General features: G+C 36.0%; 1 protein-coding gene across 7 annotated transcripts in view; it reads left to right on the forward strand.

Moving 5' to 3' along the window:
* The window catches only part of LOC150103239 (adenylate cyclase type 2-like), a 457,038-nt gene that overhangs the window by 255,720 nt on the left and 177,224 nt on the right, over positions 1-24,094 (forward strand). For all 7 annotated transcript variants that reach the window (XM_090397822.1, XM_090397825.1, XM_090397827.1 and 4 more), the window contains 2 exons: positions 10,657-10,753; positions 20,339-20,473. In XM_090397822.1, coding sequence (XP_090253948.1) covers positions 10,657-10,753; positions 20,339-20,473 — 232 coding nt within the window. The remainder of the gene's footprint in view (positions 1-10,656; positions 10,754-20,338; positions 20,474-24,094) is intronic.

The following is a 24,094-nucleotide window of genomic DNA, read 5'->3' on the forward strand; positions in this document are numbered from 1 at the left end:
ATTTTCGTTTTTTAGAGTATTTAGTGTCTTTATAACATATTTTTATTGTGATATTTGAATATTAAACACAGCTGTAAAATGTCATCAAAAATGCAGAAGAAATGGAAAACTAACAAGAACAGCAACGTAGTGAACAAGAAGGTTTTTTCCACTAAAGATGATATTGAAGAGGATATTAAAAATAATTTAACCTCTGAGATTTCTAGGTTAAAGCGCAGATTATTAGACAGATTACGAGGAACTACAGAAAGTTGAGCGATGTTAAAAGGAACATAGGAAAAATAAAAAAGTTCAGCAGCAAAATGGAAAACAAAGCATGGAATCAGGTAAGTTAGTGTGTAATAACAAAAATCTGGTAAGTAAAGTTGATTAAAGAGAAGGATGTTATTTGGTATTGTAATATTTAATCTTTTCCCTACTAACATTGTGATTTATGATCTTAATCCTGACTTATTCCCTCCTATAATTTCCTTAGCCTAATTTCAATAAAAGTTCTTTGCTCGATGCATCAAGTTAATATACTATAATTCCTATGCAGTCTCAATATTTAATCTGGGCCGTTAAACTTTCTTAAGAGTAGTGCACATGGATTGAAGACAAAGGGATTGCTGTTGGATAGCGCCAATTCCTTTGTTTCAGTGCTGATGCCAGTTCCTTTTCAGATTCAGAGAAAATTTCTATTATACTGTGCCACCCTAAATCCTAGATTATTGAACAATGCAAAATCAAGGAACTAAAACACAGTTTAGTACACTGTCTAATATCTCTTAAGCACTGTCGTTAAACTCTAAACTCATTAAATAACTAAAATTCATTTCACAGTCGTAGCTTCCCTTGTATTTTACCTCCCACCTTGGTTCTAACTTAATAAGTGGTGCAATAGAAAGGAAATCAGGCAAGTCATCAATTAATACTAAAGAAAGACGTTTAATTACAAAATCAGACAATTTACACTTTATGAACAAATTCTGACATAGAATTGCACTAACCTTAGGGAATGAGTATACTCAACTAAAATTTCTAATTCTCCCGTAATATGTTACAACATTATTTCAAGAAGGAAATTCTATCAAGGTGAATTATCCATTTTACACATAACAATGCTAAAGGTCATTCATTTTTCAATAACAGAGTTATCTCAACGAGCTTCCACACAATTTCCCTCCAAAAGAAGTAGAGGAACTTTTAAGTTCCTCTACTTCCTTTAGCATAATCTCTAAAGTCCTTTCATTAATCGAAACATTATAAACCTAAAGTCCTTTTACGATTACAGGTTGTTCCGCTCAATACAATTATATAACAGATCAAAATTCTACATTATCAAAGGCTGGGGAATTATTCGACTTTCACATACATCTCGACAGAACTTCATTTCCTTGATCATTCTCTTAATTGATTTCATCTGCACTATTCGACTGATGGACTTGGACCAGACACATCTCTGCCAAAAGGTAAATCTGGCTCGCAGCTCTCAGGTCGACTGTTTCGGCATGGCGTATTGATCTCCGTGGTGATCGGGATCTCTGATCCGCTGGGCTATTCGTTGACCGGTGAACTTGCCATAGACACTTCAGCATGCTCCAATGACCTCTATCTCAATGACCTCTCCAATTCAAGGGGAAGAGAAAAAAGCCACAAACTAGTACCGCTACACTTTTTAAATCACGCGCCCGATGTTTCCTCCCTACATCATCCTTACTTACTTTACTTTTTCCAGCACCTAGTGCCACACTCTCCCCTAGCGTGCTTTACGGAGGGAACCTGGCATTCACGTGTTTAGTTTCAGGCCATCACTATCTCTGATTATCTTTCTCCCGGCAGTACACAAGTATTTGCACAAAATCCACATAGTTTAAACATTAGAAAATTTACAATAATTATTTATAACATGATACATAGACAAGTTTTACTTAAATTACTAATGTTACTTATAAATTACAATTAGCTTTATTTCCTCTGATATACCAATATTGGCCCCGGGAATGTTATTGCATGTTAAATCTGAATGAGACATAAATGGATTTAATTTCAGCTTCATTCAGAACTTAACGGTATGTTGACTCTATCATAAAGCATGCCATTGATGAGCAGGTTATAGTGTCAAGTTTTTCTGGAGCAAAAATTAAAAATATAATGCAAGCAATTGAAAAGCAGAAAAGAAAGGCAAAAGAGGTCATAATTCTGGTAGGTACCAATGATTTAACTAGCAATTAATTCAGTATTAGAGAGGACATGAAAAGGTTATTGGAAGAAACAAGAGTGATGAGTGAGAAAGTAAAAATAGATAGTATATTATCTAGATATGATGGAAATGAAATAAGAAGGAGGACTATGATTGCAAATGATTTCATGTATGGGCTTATGTAGAAGGAACAGATGCGAATTTTTGGATGTGTGGAGTGAGTTTGAGGGAAGATTGGATTCGTATAAGAGAGACAGCCTACACGTGAATGTGTTTCGCAACAGGAGTGATGAAAAATTATGAATTAATGTAAGACCTAACACAGGTCAGGGAAACTGGATTCTGATTTGAGGAATAGTGAGAATCTGTGTGTAAGAGCGCCAATGTTAGATAACTATTCACAATGGGAATGGTTATTAATATTGCGGAAATTAATATGAAGAGAGAACGATTCTGTGTTTGTCCAGTTCGGACCTGTCATGCATGTGTAACGATGTCTGAATAAGTAAGGAACCAGATAAAGACAGAGATCTGCAAGTTGTCAAACTGTGTCATGCAGACCACAGACAAGAATATACAAAAGAGCATGGAGATAATTTATTATGTCTGTACACGAATGCTAGGAGTATCAGAAACAAAGGAGTAGGATTAATTGGCCAAGTGCAAAGGGCACAGTATTTTTAGGAAGGATAGACAGGATAGGAGAGGAGGGAGTGTGCTGCTAATGATATCGGATAACTTCTATCCAGTTAGAGTTGAGACCTGTAACTGCAATACTAGTAACAATTTTTTATGTGGCAGTGAGTTTGAAGCCGTCTGTCTTGAGGTAGAGTCTAACAAGATTAAATACATAGTGGGATGTTGTTACAAACCTATTGGATCGGTTGCTAGTGATAAAGAAATGCATCACCAAATAAAGATAATGAGTGCAAAAAGAGTAATAATAATGGGTAACTTTAATTATTTGAACATTGATTGCATAGGTATGAAATCACATGAGAAGAATCAAACTGAATTTATTGAGCTGTTGTGAGACAACTTCCTCAAGCAGCATGTGACAGAAGGAACTCGTGGTCAAAGAGTGTTAGATCTGATTATAGTGTCAGAGGAGGTCTCACTTAAAGACGTAACTATTCTGCCTCCAGGTGGTGACAGTAATCATGCAGTACTTGGGAATTGGCTAGTTTATGAATGTTCCATTCAGAAAATGTAACATGCTGAACTACAAAGCTGGAAATTATGACCCCTTGAGGGATATGCTGGGTTCTGTACCATGGTATCAGTTATTGGATGGGAAGGATATCGACAGTGCATGGGTAGTGTTTAAAAAATACTTAAAAGATGCAATATCAAAATGCATCCCTAGAATTCGAAGAATAAGTAGAATAGGAGTGAAATAGATGTGTAATCTAATTAAGCAAGAGATTCGTAAGAAAAAGATGATATTGAAGGAGTATCATATGCATAAGGTTGATGTCAGTTATGATAATTAAAAGCAGCAGGCCAGAAAAGTCACAAGTGTTGTATGGAAAGCTAAGTTTGAGTATGAAAAGAAATTGGCTCTGCAAAGAAAACCCAAAAGAATTCTGTCATTATGCTGCAAGTAAAAGAAAGAATAAATTTGAAAGAATAACTCTACTTTGAAAGAATAACTCTACTGAATGCAGATAGTATGTGGGTGACTGATGCAGAAATGATTGTTAAACTAATAAGCAGATATTTTGCTAAAAGCTATCAACCTGGTATATGCAACATTAGACTCACACCTACCTCCTTCACCATATAAGGAAACTCATGTGGATGAGAAGGAAGTACTAGAACTGTTGTACTAACTGCATAAGAATTCTGCAATAGGAACTGATGGGATATCAACACAGATGCTAAAAGAGTGTTCAGCTGAACTCGCTGTTCCCTTGACCAGGCTATATAATTTGAGTCTCAGAACAGGGAAGATTCCACAGGAGTGGAAAGAATGTATGAGAATCCCATTGCACAAGGGCGGTGCAAAGATCAGTGTATCCAACTATCGACCAATCAGTATCTCAGCAGTGGTGGTGGAGATTTTGGAAAAGTTGGTTAGGGCTTGATTCAGTAATGGGTTGACAGAGAATCTCTACTTTGCCATGAACAGCATGGGTTTACTAAGAGTAGGTCATATTTTAGCAACTCACTCACATTCTGTAATAATGTTACTACTGAGTTAGACAAGGGGGGGGGGGAATGGATGCACCATGTTACTTTTGGATTTTGCTAAGGGTTTTGATAGAATACAGCATGAAATACTATTTCATAAATTGGAGAATATGGAATTGGATTATAAACTATTCGCATGGATAAGAGGATGGCTGACTGACTGACTGACAGATATCAAAAAGTGATATATGGGGGCTGTAAATCTGCAAGATTCAAGGTAACGTGGTTTGCCACAAGGATCAGTCCTTGTCCAGTGTTATTCAGTCTGTACATTAATGACTTTGGGAAGGATTTGACATGTGATATACAGTTATTTGCTGATGATGCAAAGGTATGTAGGGTAATCAGTAGTGCTGCTGACATGCAGTACTTCCAGAATGATTTGAATAGGCTAGAATTGTGGGCATAAAAATGACAAGTCATGCACTTTGTTGTGATTAGATATCTGATGTTGTATTATATTGGTGGGATTATGCTTTGAGAAAGTGATGAGGCTAGGGATCTTGATGTGTTAGTACAGTGGTGGCGAACCTTTTTATGTGCGCGTGCCAAAAATTTACAAATCGAGTTGCTGACGTGCCGGGCAGTTTTTAATAGGGGAAAAATTAATAGAAAATTAATCTAACTTAATTTATTTATTTATAAATTTATAATATATATATTTATTTATAATATTTTATAAATAATTATTTATAATTTTATAAATAATATTTTATTTTATTTATAATATTTATTTATATATAAATTTATAATGTTAATCAGTGTAAAATTGATTATTGTATTATTAAATTGATTTTCATTATGTTGGTTTGAAAAAAAAAACTAGGGAGAAAAATATTTATGCATTGTAACTCACCATCGAAGTTGGCTGAGCCAAGGGAAGCAACAGAAGGATGTCAACTTGTCAGCGAAACGCTCACCATATTTACTCAAAAATAACTTGCCCTCGCATATAACTGGCATCCCTGATTTTACTTTATGAAAAAATACATTAAAAAGTGTTGCATATGCCTCGCACACGAAAAATGTTTAAACATATTCACGTCAAGGCGATAGTAACTTGCTCCCTGCAGTTAACAATACGCCTTCCCCAACAACCACCATTATTCTGCAGATGCAAGAAAAAAAAGTAGTTTTATTCTATCCCTGGTTAAGGTACAGAGGCTTTTGCAGTCTGTGTAATATATTTCTCAACAAATAGTGTAATTAGAAACAGCTGGAATAAAAACAGCGCTAACTAATGAATCACATGTCCCCTCCCACAGAAACTATGCTGTATAAACTCGAGCGAAACCATATGCTGCACCGGAAACACAGTATCTAACTAAAAACTCTTGTTCAATTTTTCAATTATATGAAATAAGTATTAGTTTTATTGCATTTGAAATTCTCAATGTCATTATGACAGATCACAAAGGCTAACTTCAAATAAAATTCTACCAAGAATTGAAATATTATTATTATTATTATTACGGGCAACTCCAGGAATCCTTAGACTCATTGGGGGAGGCCCAAATCATGTTCATCACAACTATTCGACATTCACACAGCACCCACTACAGACTCTGGCAGCTTATTCCACTCATTCACCACTCTAAAAGTAAAGAAACAAGCTCTAACACCCTTACTAACCACACTCTTGCCCAGCTTCCATGGATGTTCCCTAGTTCTCCCACCACCACCACCAGCCCTGTTCTCAAAAATATCTTCTGAATTAATTTTATAGAAACCTTTCAGTAATTTGAATGTCTCAATCATATCTCCCCTCCTGCCTATCAACCGATTTCTGCAACCCACAAATCCTCAACCTGTTCTCATAAGGTTCATTCCACAGACCTGCTATCATCTTGGTCACTCGCCTCTGGATCCTCTCCACCTCCTCCCCATCAAGAAGAAACCTAGGTGACCAAATCTAGGCACAGTAGTCGAGATGGGGTCTTATCACGGCTCGATACAGAGGAACAATAACATGCTTGTCTCTGCTTGTCAACGTATTCTTCAGCAACCAAGTGACTTGATGAGCTGATTTGGCCACTTTTGCAGTGTGCCCCTAAACTTCAACTCCTTATCCACCAACACTCCTAAATCTCTTGCCTCATCAATTTCCTGAAGTACAGTTCCACCAATGTAGTAAACTGCTGCTAATCTTTTCACCCCAAAATGTATACCCTTACATTTTGCCACATTAAATTGACATCCATTCTCCTTAGCCCAGACCTCCAATCTATCCAAATCATCTTACAAAATTTTGACATCATCTGCATTCACTATTGCCCTACCCAACTTTGCATCATCCACAAACAAATGAACTGTTCCTCTGAGATCCTTTCCTATATCATTGATGAACAAATTAAACAGCAGTGGTCCAAGAACAGATCCTTGTGGCACACCACTAGTCACAGGCTGTCTTTTGGACTCTACTCTTGCAGAAACCATTCTCTGATATCTCTCCATCAATCACCCTCCTATCCATCTCACCAACCCTATATCCATCCCCATATGCTGCATTTTATTGATTAGAATTCCATGTGGTATCCTGTCAAATTCCTTAGCAAGGTCCAGTAGAATCACTGTAAACCCGTTACCCTTATCCAGTTCAGCCGTCACTGTGTTATAATACATGAGAAAGTTACTGTGGCATGACCTACCCTTCACAAAACCATGCTGTCCCCGATACAGTATCCCATTTTCATCTATCCAATCTTGTATTTTCCTCTTGACTATTTTCTCCAAGACCTTGATAACGATTCCTATTATGCTGATTGGCTAGTAATTTTCAACAGCAGCCTTGGAACCACCTTTATGCAGTGGTACTATTTTCCCCTCTTTCTTTTATAAGCGTATAAAAGGATATCACCTGTAAATCGTTGACGTGCCACCTTGGGACATACCCAGACCCAAGGCTCAAATTAAACAAAATGGTCAAGGGCACAATGCATTATATGCCATATAATGCATGTGTGAGTTCCTGTGCCAGCTCAAATGCAAACAAGCAGCAATAAAATTCAACCAAAGGTTGAAACTTTGTGTGAGTTGAGCACACCGATAAAGAGAAGTTCCGTCAGAACGATAAACGACACCCCGTCGTGATTGTGTTAAAACTAAGAAATATATATAATAAAATTAGTTTAATCCTTTATCCAAGTGTGAGCAAACAAAGTTTGCGCCTGAAATTATCTTCAGGACTGGAGTAAGGTGGTACAACACCAGGGCAACTTGTTTCAAAGGTGGAGCAAGCTACCAACACTCCTATCTCAGTATCTCCTATAATGCAAAACACATGTCCTTGCGGATATGTGTAGAAGTGTCAGTAGCTTGCTCCACCTTTGCAACGAGTTTCCCTGGTGTTGTACCACCTTACCCCAGTCCTGAAGATACTTTCAGGCGCAAACTTTGTTTGCTCACACTTGGATAAAGGATTAAACTAATTTTATTATACTCTAACCAAGTGAAAAATAAACTTTCAATAAGAAATATATAGTGCATGTTGTTATGGCAGTTTCACAAGTTATGGAATTCAGTTGAAGAGAATTAGCATTTCAACTCAACAATTGTAGCTTGTCTTTGGGTCGCTCGACCTTTTGTTAATACCGCACCAATCATATGCACATCTTCATAGTTGCTCTCTGGTGTAAAACAAAATTTAACTTGTACGTATTGTAACAATTAAAAAAAAGTTGAATAACTTATAAGCCTATAAAAGGATATCACCTGTAAATCGTTAATGTGCCACCTCTGGCACGTATGCCATAAGTTCGCCATCTATGTGTTAATAGATAATGCAATGTTGAAACGAACTTTCACATGTAAAGATAAGGATGTCGTTTTGCCTCTTTACAAGGCTTTCATAATACCTCACTTGGACTATTGTGTGCAAGTCTGGTCTCCTGGTTTCAGTGGTGATTCTTATACAGTGAAAAGAGTGCAAAAGAGAGTGTTAAAAACAATATCAGGATTGTGGAATACTGATTATGAAGACAGATTAAGAATTTGTAGACTGCAAACACTAGCAAACAGGAGAAAGAGGGGTGATATGATTGAGACTTACAAACTTCTTCAGGTTATACAGAATTTCAATAGATGGAATTTTTCATGTTGAGAATGAATGTTTTCAAGAAGGGAGTTGGGGCTAGATTTTTCTGTCATAGAGTAGTGTGGTAAGAAAAGCAAAAAAGGATTACGAAAGAACATTGGCCATGCAGGCTAAAGACAATCCTAAACAGTTTTTTCGATATGTTGCAAGTAGAAGAAAAAATGTATATGGCAGAATGATTTTAAAGAATGCCAATGGTAGGGAGGTAACTGAATCAGTTGATATAGTTGAATTACTGAGCGAGCACTTTGCAAGTGTATATTATCCAAGTAGTGACATTGTGAATGAACCAAACGTTTATACAGGAATTGTGGTGAATGAGGTGGAGGTGAGTAGTCTATTACAAAACCTCGATGTCAATACATCTGTGGGATTGGATGGTATACCAGCTCGTGTCATACGTGAAGTGGCTAAAGAATTGTCAGTACCCTTGACCATTCTGTTTAATCTGAGTCTCAGATCTGGGTTAGTCCCGAGGGGGTGGAAAGAGGGGAAAATAATTCCACTGCATAAAGGAGGTTCCAAGACCTCTGTTGTAAATTACCGACCGATTAGCATATCAGGAATCGTTGTCAAGGTCTTGGAGAAACCAGTCAAGAGAAGAATACAGGATTGGATAGATGAAAATGGGATACTGTATGGGAGACAACATGGTTTTGTGAAGGGTAGATCATGCCTCAGTAATTTGCTCACGTTTTATAACACAGTAACGACCGAACTGGATAAGGGTAATGGTTTTCAGTGATTCTGCTGGACCTTGCCAAGGCCTTTGATAGGATACCACATGGAACTCTAATCAGTAAACTGGAGCAGATGGGGATGGATATAGGGTTGGTGAAATGGATAGGAGGATGGTGGATGGAGAGATACCAGAGAGTGGTTTATTCAGGAGTGGAGTCCAAAAGATGGCTGGTGACTAGTGGTGTGCTGCAGGGTTCTGTTCTTGGACCACTACTTTTCAATTTGTTCATTAACGATATAGGAAAGGATCTGAGAGGAAGTGTTCACTTGTTTGCTGATGATGCAAAGTTGGGTAGAGCAATTGGGAGTGCACAGGATGTCAAAATTTTGCAGGATGCTTTGGATAGTTTGGAGGACTGGGCTAAGGAAAATGGATGTCAATTTAATCTGGCAAAGTGTGAGGTTATGCATTTTGGAGTGAAAAGATTAGCAGCAGTATATCACATTGGTGGAACTGTACTCCAGGAGATTGATGAGGCCAGGGATTTGAGAGTGTTGGTGGATAGGGAGTTGAAGTTTAGGGGGCACATTGCAAAAGTGGCTAAAACAGCTCATCGAATCACTTGGTTACTGAAAAATACTTTAATGAGCAGAGACAAACAAGTTATTGTTCCTCTATATCGAGCACCGATAAGACCCCATCTGGACTGCTGTGCCCAGATATGGGCGCCAGTGTTTCTTCTTGATGGGGAGGAGGTGGAGAGGATCCAGAAACAAGTGACCAAGATGGTGGCAGGTCTGTGGAATGAACCTTATGAGAACAGATTGAAGATTTATGGGTTGCAGAAATTGGTTGATAGGCAGGAGGGGAAATATGATTGAGACATTCAAATTACTGAAGGGTTTCTATAAGATTAATCCAGAAGATATTTTTGAGAATATGGGTGGTGGTGGTGGTGGGAGTACTAGGGGCCATACATGGAAGCTGGGCAAAAATGTGGTTAACAGGGGTGTTAGAGCTAGGTTCTTTACTTGGAGAGTGGTAAATGAGTGGAATAAGCTGCCAGCGTTTGTTGTGGGTGCTATGACCGTGAATGAGTTAAGGCGAGGTATGATAGATACTGTGTGAAAGACGAATAGTTGTTCTTGACATGATGTTATGGCTTCCCTTGATGAGTCTGTCGACTCCTTGGAGTTGCCTGTAATCATAATAATAATAATTGGAATGGATTGCCTTTGGATGTTGTGTGTGCAAATAGCATGAATGAATTGAAGAACAGGTATGACAGCTGGTGCGAATGACTTCCCTCGATGCATTTCCTGACTTTCTTGAGGTCTCCCTGAATAATAATAATTATTATTATTTGATATTTAATATTTATATTTTTATATGATATATTTTGATATGATATTTAATTATTTAATAATAATTATTATTATCTATTATTAATTAATAATAATAATTATTATTATTACTAATATATCATTTACTTTATTAATGAAATAGAACCATCTACTTCTGGACATTATATGCTGTTACATTAATCATCATCTTTTCTGCATGTTTATCTACTTGGATTGATTATATATGGATAAAATGCAGAGTAAGTTCAATGATATTAATTACCTTTTATAATGATGATTATATTATGTTTTCTTAATAAGTTTTGAATCTTTATTTAGAATATTATTATTACTAACATCTGATCTCCATGTTGTCAGAGACTCATCGTGGGAGGTACACATTATCACATACAAAGCTCATCCAACCGTGCTTTAAACTGATTCAATGTGTTTACATTCACAACACACTCAGGCAGTGCATTCCACCCACCAACCATTCTTCATGCAAAGAACTTACTGCTCGCATCCTCCATATACAGTTTTCAGGGAATGGCCTCTTGTTTTACCCCCTCTCCCGTTCTGTGGAAAATCCCTTCCATGTCAACCTGGTAACAACCTCTAATTAGCTTATATGTCTCAATCATATCCTCCCCCATCTCCTCCTCCTTCTATTCAAAATTCTTTACAATTTATGTTCTCTCAATCTGTACTCATACTCCACATTTCAAAGACCACCTTTGAGAATCTTCCCTGGACCCTTTCTAACATATCCTCGTCACCATGAAAACTCAGTTACCAAATCATGCACAGTAATCCATATAATGCCTAATCAAGACCTTATACAATGGCATCATAACCTCTTTATTTTTGCATGTCTGGGTCCTCTGCATTATTGCCATTATCCAATGTGACATCTTCACAACTTGTGCAATGTGGCCCCTGAATTTCAGGCTCTTGTCCACCACCACTTGCAGAGATCTAATTCTTGTAGATAGGCTTATTGGTAACACAAGACTATTAAATTATTTAAGGAATTTACAATGTATACTGGAACATTAATTAAAAGAAACTTTAATAAATAACTCCTATATTTCAACACTGTCACATTGCCATCTTCATGGCAATGTGACAGTGTTGCACGCAGATGGCAATGTGACAGATGTGCACGCAGGCACTACAAAAAGCAAATGAGGCAGAAGAGAGAAAACTACTATTGTTCCTAGAGTACTAAAGGAGCCCCCTAGCAGGCTATATTGGGTTGTCTTGGCTGTTGGGCTGAAGTTCTCAAGATGCAAGCTTCCCAAATTTGGGGCAGTCTCATGCACCCAAATTTGTCGAAATTTGGAAAGTTTTTTAGAGCTGAGGCTGATTACAAGAACAATCTTTCATATAAATTTGCTGCAGTGTATTAACATGGCTTTCTTCCAACATATTCTGTGGCGGGTATCCAGAGCATGGTCTGCAAGCCCAGAGTTGTTTTCTCTCTTCTGCCTCATTTGCTTTTTGTAGTGCCTGTGTGCACATGTCATAGTTGTATGTTCCCATGAAGATGGCAATGTTCCATTGCCAAAATATAGGATGTATTTATTAAAGTTTCTTTTAATTAATATTCCAGTATACGTTGCAAATTCCTTAAATAATTTAATAGTCACTTCCAGATCTCTCATCTCCTCTATCTCCTTTAAAGTTTTCCCACTAAGAGTGTACTTTGAATCCCATCATTACTTACCAAATTTCAAAACCTTACACTTTGCAACATTGAATTGATATACATTAAAGATACCAAGAAATTATATACTTGGTTTTAATCCTTCACCCAAAGAAGCAAAACAATGTTTTGCACATGAAATATATTCATGTCTTAGCTATTGCATATAAAGACTAATGACTTAACATTACTTGTTTTAGTATGTATCCCATAATGCAAAGCACACATCATCCCTTCAGATGTGTAAAATGCTATGCATAATAATGGGAAGGGTCACTACTCAGACTGGTTTCGACCTTTATAGAGATCTCATCAGTGGGAGCCAGACCCAGGAGAGATACCAAGGTTGAAGTAATGCAGAAGTCATATATATATATATCTCATATACAAGTAGTCAAAAGTTGCTAGACCTTATTAATAAAAAATCTGTGGATGAGAGAAAGATGTTGAAACATCTACTTGTATATTAGATATATATGACTTCTGCATTACTTCAACCTTGGTATCTCTCCCGGGTCTGGCTCCTACTGATGAGACCTCAGTAAAGGTTGAAACTAGTCTTGGTAGTGACCCTTCCCATTATGCATAGCACTTTACATGTCTGAAAGGGTGTGTGCTTTGCATTATGGGATATGTACTCATGCAAGTGATGTGAACTCATTAGCCTCTGTATACAAGTAGCTCAGAAGTGAATATATTTCACATGCAAAACATTTTTTTGCTTCCTTGGATAAAGGATTAAAACTAATATATAATTTCTTGGTATCTTTAATGTATAATAATACCAAGGTAAAAAACTTTCAACATTGAACTGATAGTTCTGCTTACCTGATTTATGCAATTTAATCAAGTCCTCCTGTAACATCTGCTTGATTATGATTTTGCATCATCTGCAAGCGGCTGCACATCACTAGTTAAACCCATCCCAATATCATTAATATATAAATTGAACAACAGTGGTCCCAAAACTGACCCTTGCACCAAGTGACCTTCCTAGGAATAGTGACCTTCCTCATTCCGAATACTTCACTCCCATATATGTTTCTGATTCCTATCTGACAACTAGTCACTTACCCAACTCAGAAGTCTGTTATCTAATCCAATTTGTTTCAATTTATTTAACAGCTTGTCATGTGCCAGTCTATTAAAAGATTTTGAAGAATTGAAGTATACCACTGTATATGCATCTCCCTTGTTATAGTACATAAGTTAGTAAAATGTGATCTCCCTTTAACAAACCCATGCTGACAACCACAGAGAATACTGCTGTTATCAACCCATTTTTGTATTCTAGAGTCTCACTCATGTTGATCATAATTATGAACAATATAAAATGTAACAAGTAACTTTTATAAGAGGGTAAACAGCAGTTTTTCTCAGTGTTGCAAAATTTTGATAGAATATACCATATGACAAACTCCGATTGAAACTGAGTAGGATGGATAGTCAGCTGTTAACCTGGTTACAGGAATGTTGGTCAATATGAGCCAGGAAATTTGTTTATGGGATGCAATATCTTGCAAGAGAACAAATGGATGCTACTGTTCTGGGACTGTTGTTATTTAATCTATATTTTGATGGTCCAGTTCAGTATATGACAAGAGCTATTCATTTGTTTGCTGAAGATATTAAGAAAGAAAAAATTTAGAAAGCTATGTGATGTTATCTCAAGATTATTTGAATAGGTTGGCACTTTGGACAAATTACTAGTAATATAAATTCAATGTTGCTAAATGTAAAGTCATGCTCATTAGCCTGAATTAAGATATCATGCATTGGAAGAACTTTATTTCAAGAGGTCAAGAAGGTGAGTGTTCTGGGAATGTTGATGGATAGAGAGCTGAAATTCATGCAACATTGAAAAAGTTGTAACTGTTACCCAGAAAATTGCTGCTTTATTGAGGATACTGACAAATAGTGATAATTCCACAATATAGGATGTTAATCAGAAAATATTTTTGTGAATAGATTACCTGCATATCTGTGTGATAAGGAACTGCTGGAGAGGGAGAGACAGCCCCATCACTCTGGAGTGTTGAATAAAAAATAGTTTAGAAGAATCTCTCATGTTATTTATAGGATAAAACCTACACTAGTGATAATAATAAACTAACTAAATTTGGCCCAGTGGTTATCGTATCTGCTCTCCAACCAAAAGACTGTGGGTTTGAATCCTGCCGTGGGCATGGATGTTTGTGAATGTCTGTGAAAGTACTAGTGGTGGTGGTGGTGGTCGGCAGTAGATGCCGTTGGGGTAGATGAAGGTAGTTGTGATTGGAGGAGTCGGAGAGTTGTAGAGTAGGTGTCCTCCCTCGATGAGTCTTTGGACTCCCTGGAGGGGTGACGTAAATAATTATTTAGTTGTTAAATTATTAGGTCAATGTTTTGCATTTGTCAGAAGGCATCTTTGTACCCATGAGTCATGGGCACAAAGATATATATTTACTCTTGCATGCAAACACACACAAGGAAGGAAAACAAGAATAAAACATAAAAGGTGGTATCCTGAAGTTCTAGCTAGTGCTCTCTCTATAGATATGGTGAGAGATTTTGATCATTCCACCAAAGATCTCAAAATGATAATCTTTGGTATTCGAAAAATGAATACGATTCTTACAAAAATTGTATTCATTTTTTTGCCATAATGTATAGATTTTTCATAGAATGTTTGTTTTTACATGAGCTGATTATTTTCGTATATAATACTGATTGAGACAGAGATTAAAGAAATTTCCCTTAATGGTGATTTACATCCATTTCATTGCTCATTCAATTCACTTGAAAGATAGCTTACAACAGTTGTGAACTTCTGCTTAATTATGTGCATGAAGAACATGGTTGACCACTTTGTGAAGAGACCTAAAAATCCTTTGTATATTGCTTGGTCAATTGTTAGTTATACTGTGTGACCACAGATGCGAGACCCGTTGACACTTCTGCGCATGGCAGAAGAAGGCGAATCCATTCCGATAATATGGTAATCAATGCATTTCATGAGATGAGTGTTTATTATTATACGTTGGAAAATTAGCTTTTCTTTTATGAAAATTGTCGTTTTTAAAGTGATAACTATTTTGCTTGTACAACAGTTGGAAAATTTTATGTATAAAGCATGTGATTTCACCTGTTAGTGATGAATTAGTATATCGCCTTATTCTTTCTCCCCTTCAACATGAATTGACTCTTCTTGGCAATCTGCCAGCGATGACTCTTTCTTCTGTGGTTGGACAGTATAATGCATCAATGATCTTTGTGGGAATGCGACTGCAGAGCACATAGTCATCATTGGATACAGAAACAATTGCCACAAAAGGTTAGCCTGATAACAAGTTCCTAAAACAGGTTGCAGGTGCCAGATTGTGATATTTTGGCTGACCTAATAAAAAGTTCTATTATTTTTGGCATGGCAGAAGAAGGCGAATCCATTCCGATAATATGGTAATCAATGCATTTCATGAGATGAGTGTTTATTATTATATGTTGGAAAATTAGCTTTTCTTTTATGAAAAGAAAATTTTTCTTTTACTTTGTTTGATATGAAATTGGATTTGATGATGCAATTTGTAAAAGACTTAGGGAAAGATGAAGATTGTTTCAAGGCTTGCTTAAAAGTTGGTCCTCAGATAAGGAAAATGACTTCAAATAAATAGTTTAAAACAGCAAGAGAATATTAAAAAATAAATGTGATTGTATTTAAAAAAATTATTAATATACTTGTCCCGTAATATACGTTACTATACATTAATGTACATTAATTATATTATTGTACATTAATGCATTTGGTACTCTGCGCCGGGTACCAAAAGGTACTCGGTGCAGAGGAAGATCCTTAAAAAGATGGAATTGAGTCCAAAACAGACCACTTGGCCTATAAGCCTGGAAAGGAAGAAGAAGATTAATATATTTGTAGGAATAAAAAACAACCAGATTACTGCTAAAGGTTCATAGATAGTGGTGTTGATGACAGCAAAGTGGAAAGAAAAGATAAGCAAATAAATAGTTAAAAACAATGAACATTTGTTAAGGGATGCTCTTGCTTTAGTAATATGATTGCCTTTTATAATAAAGTGACAAGAGCAGTTGATGAGGGAAAGGCATGTAGTGCCAGTTTTTTGGATTTTCCAAAGGCATTTGACAGGGTGCCACATGATAAGCTGATATTTAAGTTGCAGCACATGGGTTTAGATGTCAGGTTAGTCAACTGGATTCAGGATTGGCTGTCTGATAGGTATCAGAGAATTGTTTATGGTGGAGCAATATCAAGGAGGCAGAAGATTACAAGTGGGATCCCATAGGGCTCAGTACTGGGACCTGTATTGTTTAACCTTTATATCAATGACATTGTCATTGGATTGCAGGGGAGATATTCAGTTGTTTGCAGATGATGTGAAGTTGGGAAGGGTTATTAGTAATAGTGTAGCTGTGGCAGTCCTTCAAGAGGATTTGAATAAACTAGATCGGTGGGCAAATGAATGGGGGCTATCAGTTTAATGCAGCAAAATGTAAAGGTCTTGAAGTTTGGGATACATTGATGGGACACTGCATACTCGATTGGAGTATGTAGGGGGAGACAAAAGATCTGAGGGTGATGATTGATAGAAACCTGAAATTCAGGGAACATATTGCAAAGGTGGTGAAGGTAACACAGAGGATTGCTGCAATAATGAGAAGGGTGCTGATATGCAGAGATAAAAGAGTTATCATTCCGTTGTATAAAACCCTGATCAGACAACACTTAGACTATTGTTCTCAGATTTGGTCCCCAGGATTTGAAGGGGATAAATTAACTGTGGAAAGGTACAGAGGCAGATAACAAAGACGGTTTTAGGACTGGACATTGTTAGTTATGAGGATCGACTGAGGGAATGTGGACTACAGAGTTTGGTAGATAGGAGAGGTGATATGATTGAGACTTTTAAGCTGTTGAGAGGTAGTTAAAGGTTTGACACTGGGGAGTTCTTATGCTTGGTGGAACAGTGGACAGTGATGACAAGAGACCATCCCTGGAAGTTATGAAAGGAAGCTGTGAGCAAGAGGGTGAGGAGTGGTTTCTTTGCATGGAGGGTGGTTGAACTGTGGAATGCATTGGCTGATAGGGTGATGAGAGCAAGAATGTTCAAGGAGTGGTATGATATACTCTGTTTTTTCTAGGATGGGCCTCCCACGATAAGTCTTTTTACTTCATGGAGGCCTGAATAATAATAATAATATTGAAAAATAAATGTGATTCGATTTAAGGACATTATTAACGTACCTGTAAGAAAAAAAACAACAACTAAATTAGAGATTAATTTAATGTCTCCCTTTGTGAAATTTTGTAGAAAAGAAATAAATGAAGTATGTTTACAAACTCAGCATAGCTGAATTATGGATATTCACTTATTGTAACCAAAACAACTTTTAAAAAGTGTGAATTTTTGGACTTATGAACTGAGATGTATACATTATAAACAGAATCCAGCAGTTTGAAGGTTCCGTTTCATTTTAAATCAAATGAAATTATTTTACAACATTTCTGGAATAAAACTACATAATTGTACATGTTTTGGTCATAAAGTATTACAAAATAAAGATTTATTGTTACATAGACCATATATTTATAACGTACTTAAGCTTTTACAAATTGCCTACCGGTTTCGCTAGTAACTGACTAGCTTTCTCAAGGCTTGCATAGTACAAAAAAAAAGGTAAATGCAAAAAAGATTTAAAAATACAAAGAACCGTTAGTACTTGTTAGGTAGCTAGGGTGACATGTTTGCGTGACATAACTACTCAGCATCATGAACCCATGCTGTTTAACCTTTATACTAACTGTTTAACCTACCCAGCAAATCTCAACAGCAGTCATCCCCTTTATAGGTTCAACTTCCACAAAAATTGCAAGATTGTTAAAGACACATAACATCAGGGTTGTATTTAAACCAACAAATAGCATAAGACAGGTCCTAAGATCTCCTAAAGACAGTGTGCCATTTTATAAATATCCAGGTGTGTATAATATTCCATGCACATGCGGTCTTTCCTACATTGGACAGACTTCGAGAAGCCTGGAAATAAGACAGAAAGAACATGTAGGCGATGTTAATCACAACAGAACGATCACCTCAGGATTGGCACATCACTTTTCAACTTCGAACCACACTATAGACTGGAATAACAGCTCCGTGCCCTATGTAGACGAGAATTACAGACATCGAGTATTGAAAGAAGCGGCAGTTGTACTATGTACGGGAAGTAACCTAAACAGAAATCAAGGGGCCATTCTGAACGATACCTGGAAAAATCTAATTAACTCCCTCAGTTCAACAGAGCTACAGTATGCAAATAATCATATTACGTGTTTGCACGTAACGCGTGTTCATGATGCTGAGTAGTTATGTCACACGAACGTGTCACCCTAGCTACCTAACAGGTACTAACGGTTCTTTGTATTTTTAAACCTTTTTTTGCATTTACCTGTTTTTGTACTATGCAAGCCTTGAGAAAGCTAGTCAGTTACTAGCGAAACCAGTAGGCAATTTGTAAGAGCTTAAGTACGTTATAAATATATGATCTATGTAAAAATAAATCTTTATTTTGTAAAACTACATAATAACAGGAATGAAACAGATAATTTACTTGATAAATTAAATATTTACAATTGACATTTTGCCAGCTCAAGCTAGCATTATCAAAGGCATATTGAATATAGACAATCAGCAAAGACTGAAAATTGAAATGAGCTCCATAGTAAGGACAGTCACTTGTATGGAGGGGGAACATCTGGAACAATAGGCTTTACTTTCACTTTTTTGAACAGAATGGTTCTTCCCTCACCAAACTCCTTAAAAACGACAACAAACCCTATCCCTTAAACCAGACTATAAATACACCATATCCTTTCCCTTACATTAATAACAGATAAACTGGGCTCACTCCTGAAACAATACAAAATCAGAACAGTATACAACTTTTGACAAAGTGTCCACTTAGATAAATTAAAGACCACGAGGATCTTCTCTCTCTCTCTCTCTCTGTCCCCTTCCAAGATATCTGCAGCATCCCACATCACTGTCGCATCCAGTACTTTGGACAGACAAAACAAACTATCATAATAAGAAGAAAAGAACGTAAAAAGATGGGGAAAAAAAGGTAAAGTTACTACAATAGATCCTGGTTTAAATCATAGACTGTTCCTAGAAGTGGTTTATGTGCTACAGAACTCAGTGAACTGTATATATTAAAATGTTTGTTTTATATGTTTTTTAATGTGTGTTTGTTTTATAATAGATTAAAATTATGGTTTTATTATTATTATTATTAACATCTGACTTTCATCCAACTATACCTTAAATTGATTCGATGTGTTTACATTCACAACATGCTCAGGCAATGTATTCCGCTCACCAACCATTCTTCATGCAAAGGACCTCACTCCTCTGCTCACACTCTCCTTATACAGTTTCCACCGATGGCCCCTTGTTCCACCTTCCCCTCTTTCATTCTAAGAAAAATCTCTTCTATGTCAACTTGATAACAACCCATGACTAGTTTATATGTCTGCTATTCATGAGGCTTTGCAATTTGCATTCTCTCAATCAGTCCCATACTCCACATTCCTAAGATCGCTGACCACTTTTGCGAATCTTCACTGGACCCTTTCTAACATATCTCGCTACTATGAAAACCCAGTGACCAAATCTGTGCACTTTATGTATTTTACATAAATTTTGGAGCACCACCCTATCTGTTCCCCCCCCCCTCCGTCCATTCCTCCCTTCCCAGCATTAATCACAGAAAATCACTTCAGAGAACCAGTGTCACCCTTCATACATATGACTGTCCTTGCTCTTTTGCTCATTTTAATTTTGAGTCTTTACTGATTTTGTATATTCAGTATGCCTTTGCTAGCTTGAGCTGGCAAAAGGTTAGGTTGTAAATATTTAGTTTATTCAGTAAATTATCTATTTCATTCCTGTTTCTACATACATTAATCCAGAAACATTAAAATAAATCACAATTATAGAAAGCTGAATGTGGAAATACAAACAAAATTTTATAAATTTTTGCATCAATTGCTACATAGTACATGTGTTAAATGTTATTATGTTTTGTTATAAATGTTACTATGTTAAATATTTGTGATACTTACTTCCAGAAAAAAAAATGCTCAAGCTCTTTCTTACATCATGTAGCGCAATTTTTCAAGAACATCTCACAAAATATAATCACAAGAATTCTCATATGGCTTTTGATTTCTGTCATGATACTGGTGTGTTCAATGACTGGATTGGTAAGTTTTAATAATCTTATATATATATGTGTGTGTGTGTGTGTGTTCTTGAGGGTTTGTTGTTGTTCATACTGAGTATCATCTAAATGGCAAAAGTAATATAACTATCAAACGTGGCATGGAATTTCCTGGTGGACCAACTTAAAGAAGCAAATGGCTTGTAATCCACATCATCTTCTCCAAGGTGTGCTATCAGACGGGTGAGAGGAGAGAAACATTTATTTTGGTCTATAATATTAAATGACACATTTCTTCAAAGGGCTTTCCATCCTCATTTCAAAAATGTGTTTTGCACCTATTTATAAACTCAATAGATAAGCTGTATATCTCTTTTTTTCCCCTTACCCACCAGCTCATATTACCTTAGAGTCATCATATGGCAGCAAATGTATTAAATGACATGCATTGGAGTAGCACTGTATTTGTGATAAACCTAAATTCACACATACCTCAAGAGTGTATGGATCCAAATTACACTTTCAATCCTTCTCAGTATACTCTCCACCAAATTGTGATAATACCAGTCATGTATTTTGGACCCTTCTTCCTCAGATGTGATCACAAGTCTACATACTATTGTTTAATATACTGGTTTAATCCCCCTCCCTATTCTAAATCATCATCTCAACTTGCATGCATTGCATTACCCAAAATTATGTTGCATATCTTCACCTATTTCTAGTGGTTTGAACTCAGATGACCACTAGCCAAACTGCACAGTGGATGGTAAAGGCCAAAATTGGTGGTTGCATAATGGTCTGCCAAGTGATGATGATGCAGTCATTCCTGGGCATTCCACACTTACTCATCCAATCAGAAAAAAGGTATAGTATGATTCATCACTCCATATCATAGATATCCACTAATCCTGGTTTATCATTTCCATGTTCTGCTGAGATTTCCATACCACCTTTCTATCCACCTTTGATCTTTTGTTGTTGGTCTTCCTATGCATCATATCATATGCCTGATATAGCACCTTCATATTTTCGGTGCCCACTTTATTTATTTATTTCATGTCCATTTAGAAAACAATTCAAAATTCTGCAGCTAAATTTTATAGATCATAAAAAAGCAGCAAGGTATACATGTCAAAATATATAGAAAAGAGCAGGGATATTCATGTTTAAATATCAGTCCAGAATTTTTCATACTGTGATAGCAGTATATGTGCTACTGTCCCAGTGCTAACTGTTATTCCATCAGACTGCTGGAATAGTACTTAGTTAAATCTCTAGTTGTGCAAGGTTGATCTGATGCAGACATACTATAAGATGTTTCATAGTTTCTTTATATTCAATCTTTTATATAATTCCATTTTTTTTTAAGTTTGTGGTTGGATTTTTCCATCTTAATATGTAACTTGTTCAAACAATTCCAGATATTCTAGTTTAAGCACTTGCCAGGTGGAGTGCCTCTAATAGTTACAATTATGTTAGATCATAGCTCTTCTCAATTACATTTTATCTTCTTATTATTATCTCTTCTCATAAATTCAATTAGTTGAGGGCTGATATATCAATCAAATATGAAGAATATTTATATTATACTGCGCCACTCCATATTCTGAATTGCAAGAGCAGTTTAGATAAATCAACCTTCAACTGTATTAGGTTATCATAAACTGATTGTAGGCCGAGGTTTTTATTCTTACTATATAGGGTTCCCGCTAAGATTTGAATTATTTTAATGAGCGGTGCAACGAAACAATCAGGCAAATACAAGATTCAATTCAAACAAAATTATTTAATGCAGTGTCACATAAATTACATCATAACACAATATTCTAACAGGGACATTATGATTGAACGAATATCATTTCCATGTTCTGCTGAGATTTCCATACCACCTTTCTATCCACCTTTGATCTTTTGTTGTTGGTCTTCCTATGCATCATATCATATGCCTGATATAGCACCTTCATATTTTCGGTGCCCACTTTATTTATTTATTTCATGTCCATTAAAGTTCTCATTAAGTCACTAGTATACTACTCAGCTGAGCTTAAACTTTATGATTAAAGATTATATTATACAGATCTTATCCTTCTTATTACAAAGAGCTTATATCACAACTCTACTCTGATTAAGGTTACATTTCAAAACAATTTTAAATATCAAATCAGTTCAAGATATTCAGAAGAATACAACTCATGAACATTCAGACATTCAATTTGTAATTCTCTAGGCTCAGTTAATCAATTTTAGTTCATGTAAGTTTGAGATTCCTAAATCACAATGAATAGGCTTCACAGTATTCTTATTCAGTTAATGAACACTTAATTCAATAACATAGCATTTATCATTTGAAGAGGGAAAAGTCTTAGCACATCACATATTAAATCTTGACTTGCTGAATACTGCAACTAGGAACGATTTACTTTCAGAGGAATTAATTTTCGTTACTTCTCGCTAAGTATAGTAAAGGTAATCTTGCCAGGATATAGCTTCAACACATCATAAGTAGATCAAACAACAATTTTTAAGTCCTTACTGACTTTTATTATGTAGTAACACAAACTAAAAAAAGTCTTCCTATTCCGCGAATGATATATAGACTCGGGAGAATATAATCTTTATGCACTTGGTTTAAGTTATCTACTTATTTCTTCATTTTCTTATATGTATTAACCTATTTCTTGCACTATTTCACTGCTAGGCATTAGGAAGTTTTGGTAAAATTCCAACTCAGAAAAATTTAAGTTAAAATACCAAGCAATTCCCAGTCCTTTAAACACCATTTACAGCACATCAAAATTCCCCTCCAGTCTCCAGCTACCATTCTCTATACTTCCCTACTCGATTCTGTATTTACTTACGTTTTTGTATCTACTCATTCCTTTTTTCCTGCCAAAAACTGGTTCTCACCAGCTTAGCTCATATCAACTTCACCTTGTGCATAGTATAGAGTAAACACACGCTAACTAAAAATAACATAATTTCTTATAGCAACCAATCAAATGATACCACAAAGAATCTTCTGGATATATCAAAATTACATATATTACAGTTTCTAACATTATATTAAAGGAATTAAATTCACAAAATTAATGATATGTTAATACACAGCTTTTCATAACTGTAATTTATCCCAAACATATATAAATAAATAAATATCGATTAACATAACTTGAAGAAATTACATAAATAGCAAATTATGAGCATGAGACTATTAGTTAAAAAGAAAAACAAATGTTGTTGAGGGATTGGTAGATTATGTTGGACTCTGAATGATATATTAACAATTTCCATTTCTCTTCATTCAGAATCCAACAGTTGTAACTGATTTCAGATGTTATTGACACTGAATGGTTTCCTCCTCCTCCCTGCAGTTCTAGTTTGATGGTTTCTGCTAATTTACTTAGAAGTTCTATAGTAGGCAAGAAACGATGGCACGAGATGAAGAACTAAGTGACTATGTTTTATCCATACATTGGATGTCGTGGTTATTTGGATGTTGCCATCATTCTTTTATTGTGAGAATGGTTCTTCTTATAGATGGTGAGGGAGCCATAAAGAGAGATAGCCACTAGGGATCATTTATCTTTATCGATTATCTTGGTTTTAAGTAGCCTATAATTTGTGTGCAACTCTGGTTTAGTGTTGAATAAAGTTTGAAACT

This window comes from Typopeltis vanoorti, chromosome 9 (genome assembly GCF_054136105.1).
Source record: "Typopeltis vanoorti isolate ZY-2024b chromosome 9, IOZ_Tvanoo_1.0, whole genome shotgun sequence".
Classification (NCBI taxonomy): Eukaryota; Metazoa; Arthropoda; class Arachnida; order Uropygi; family Thelyphonidae; genus Typopeltis; species Typopeltis vanoorti.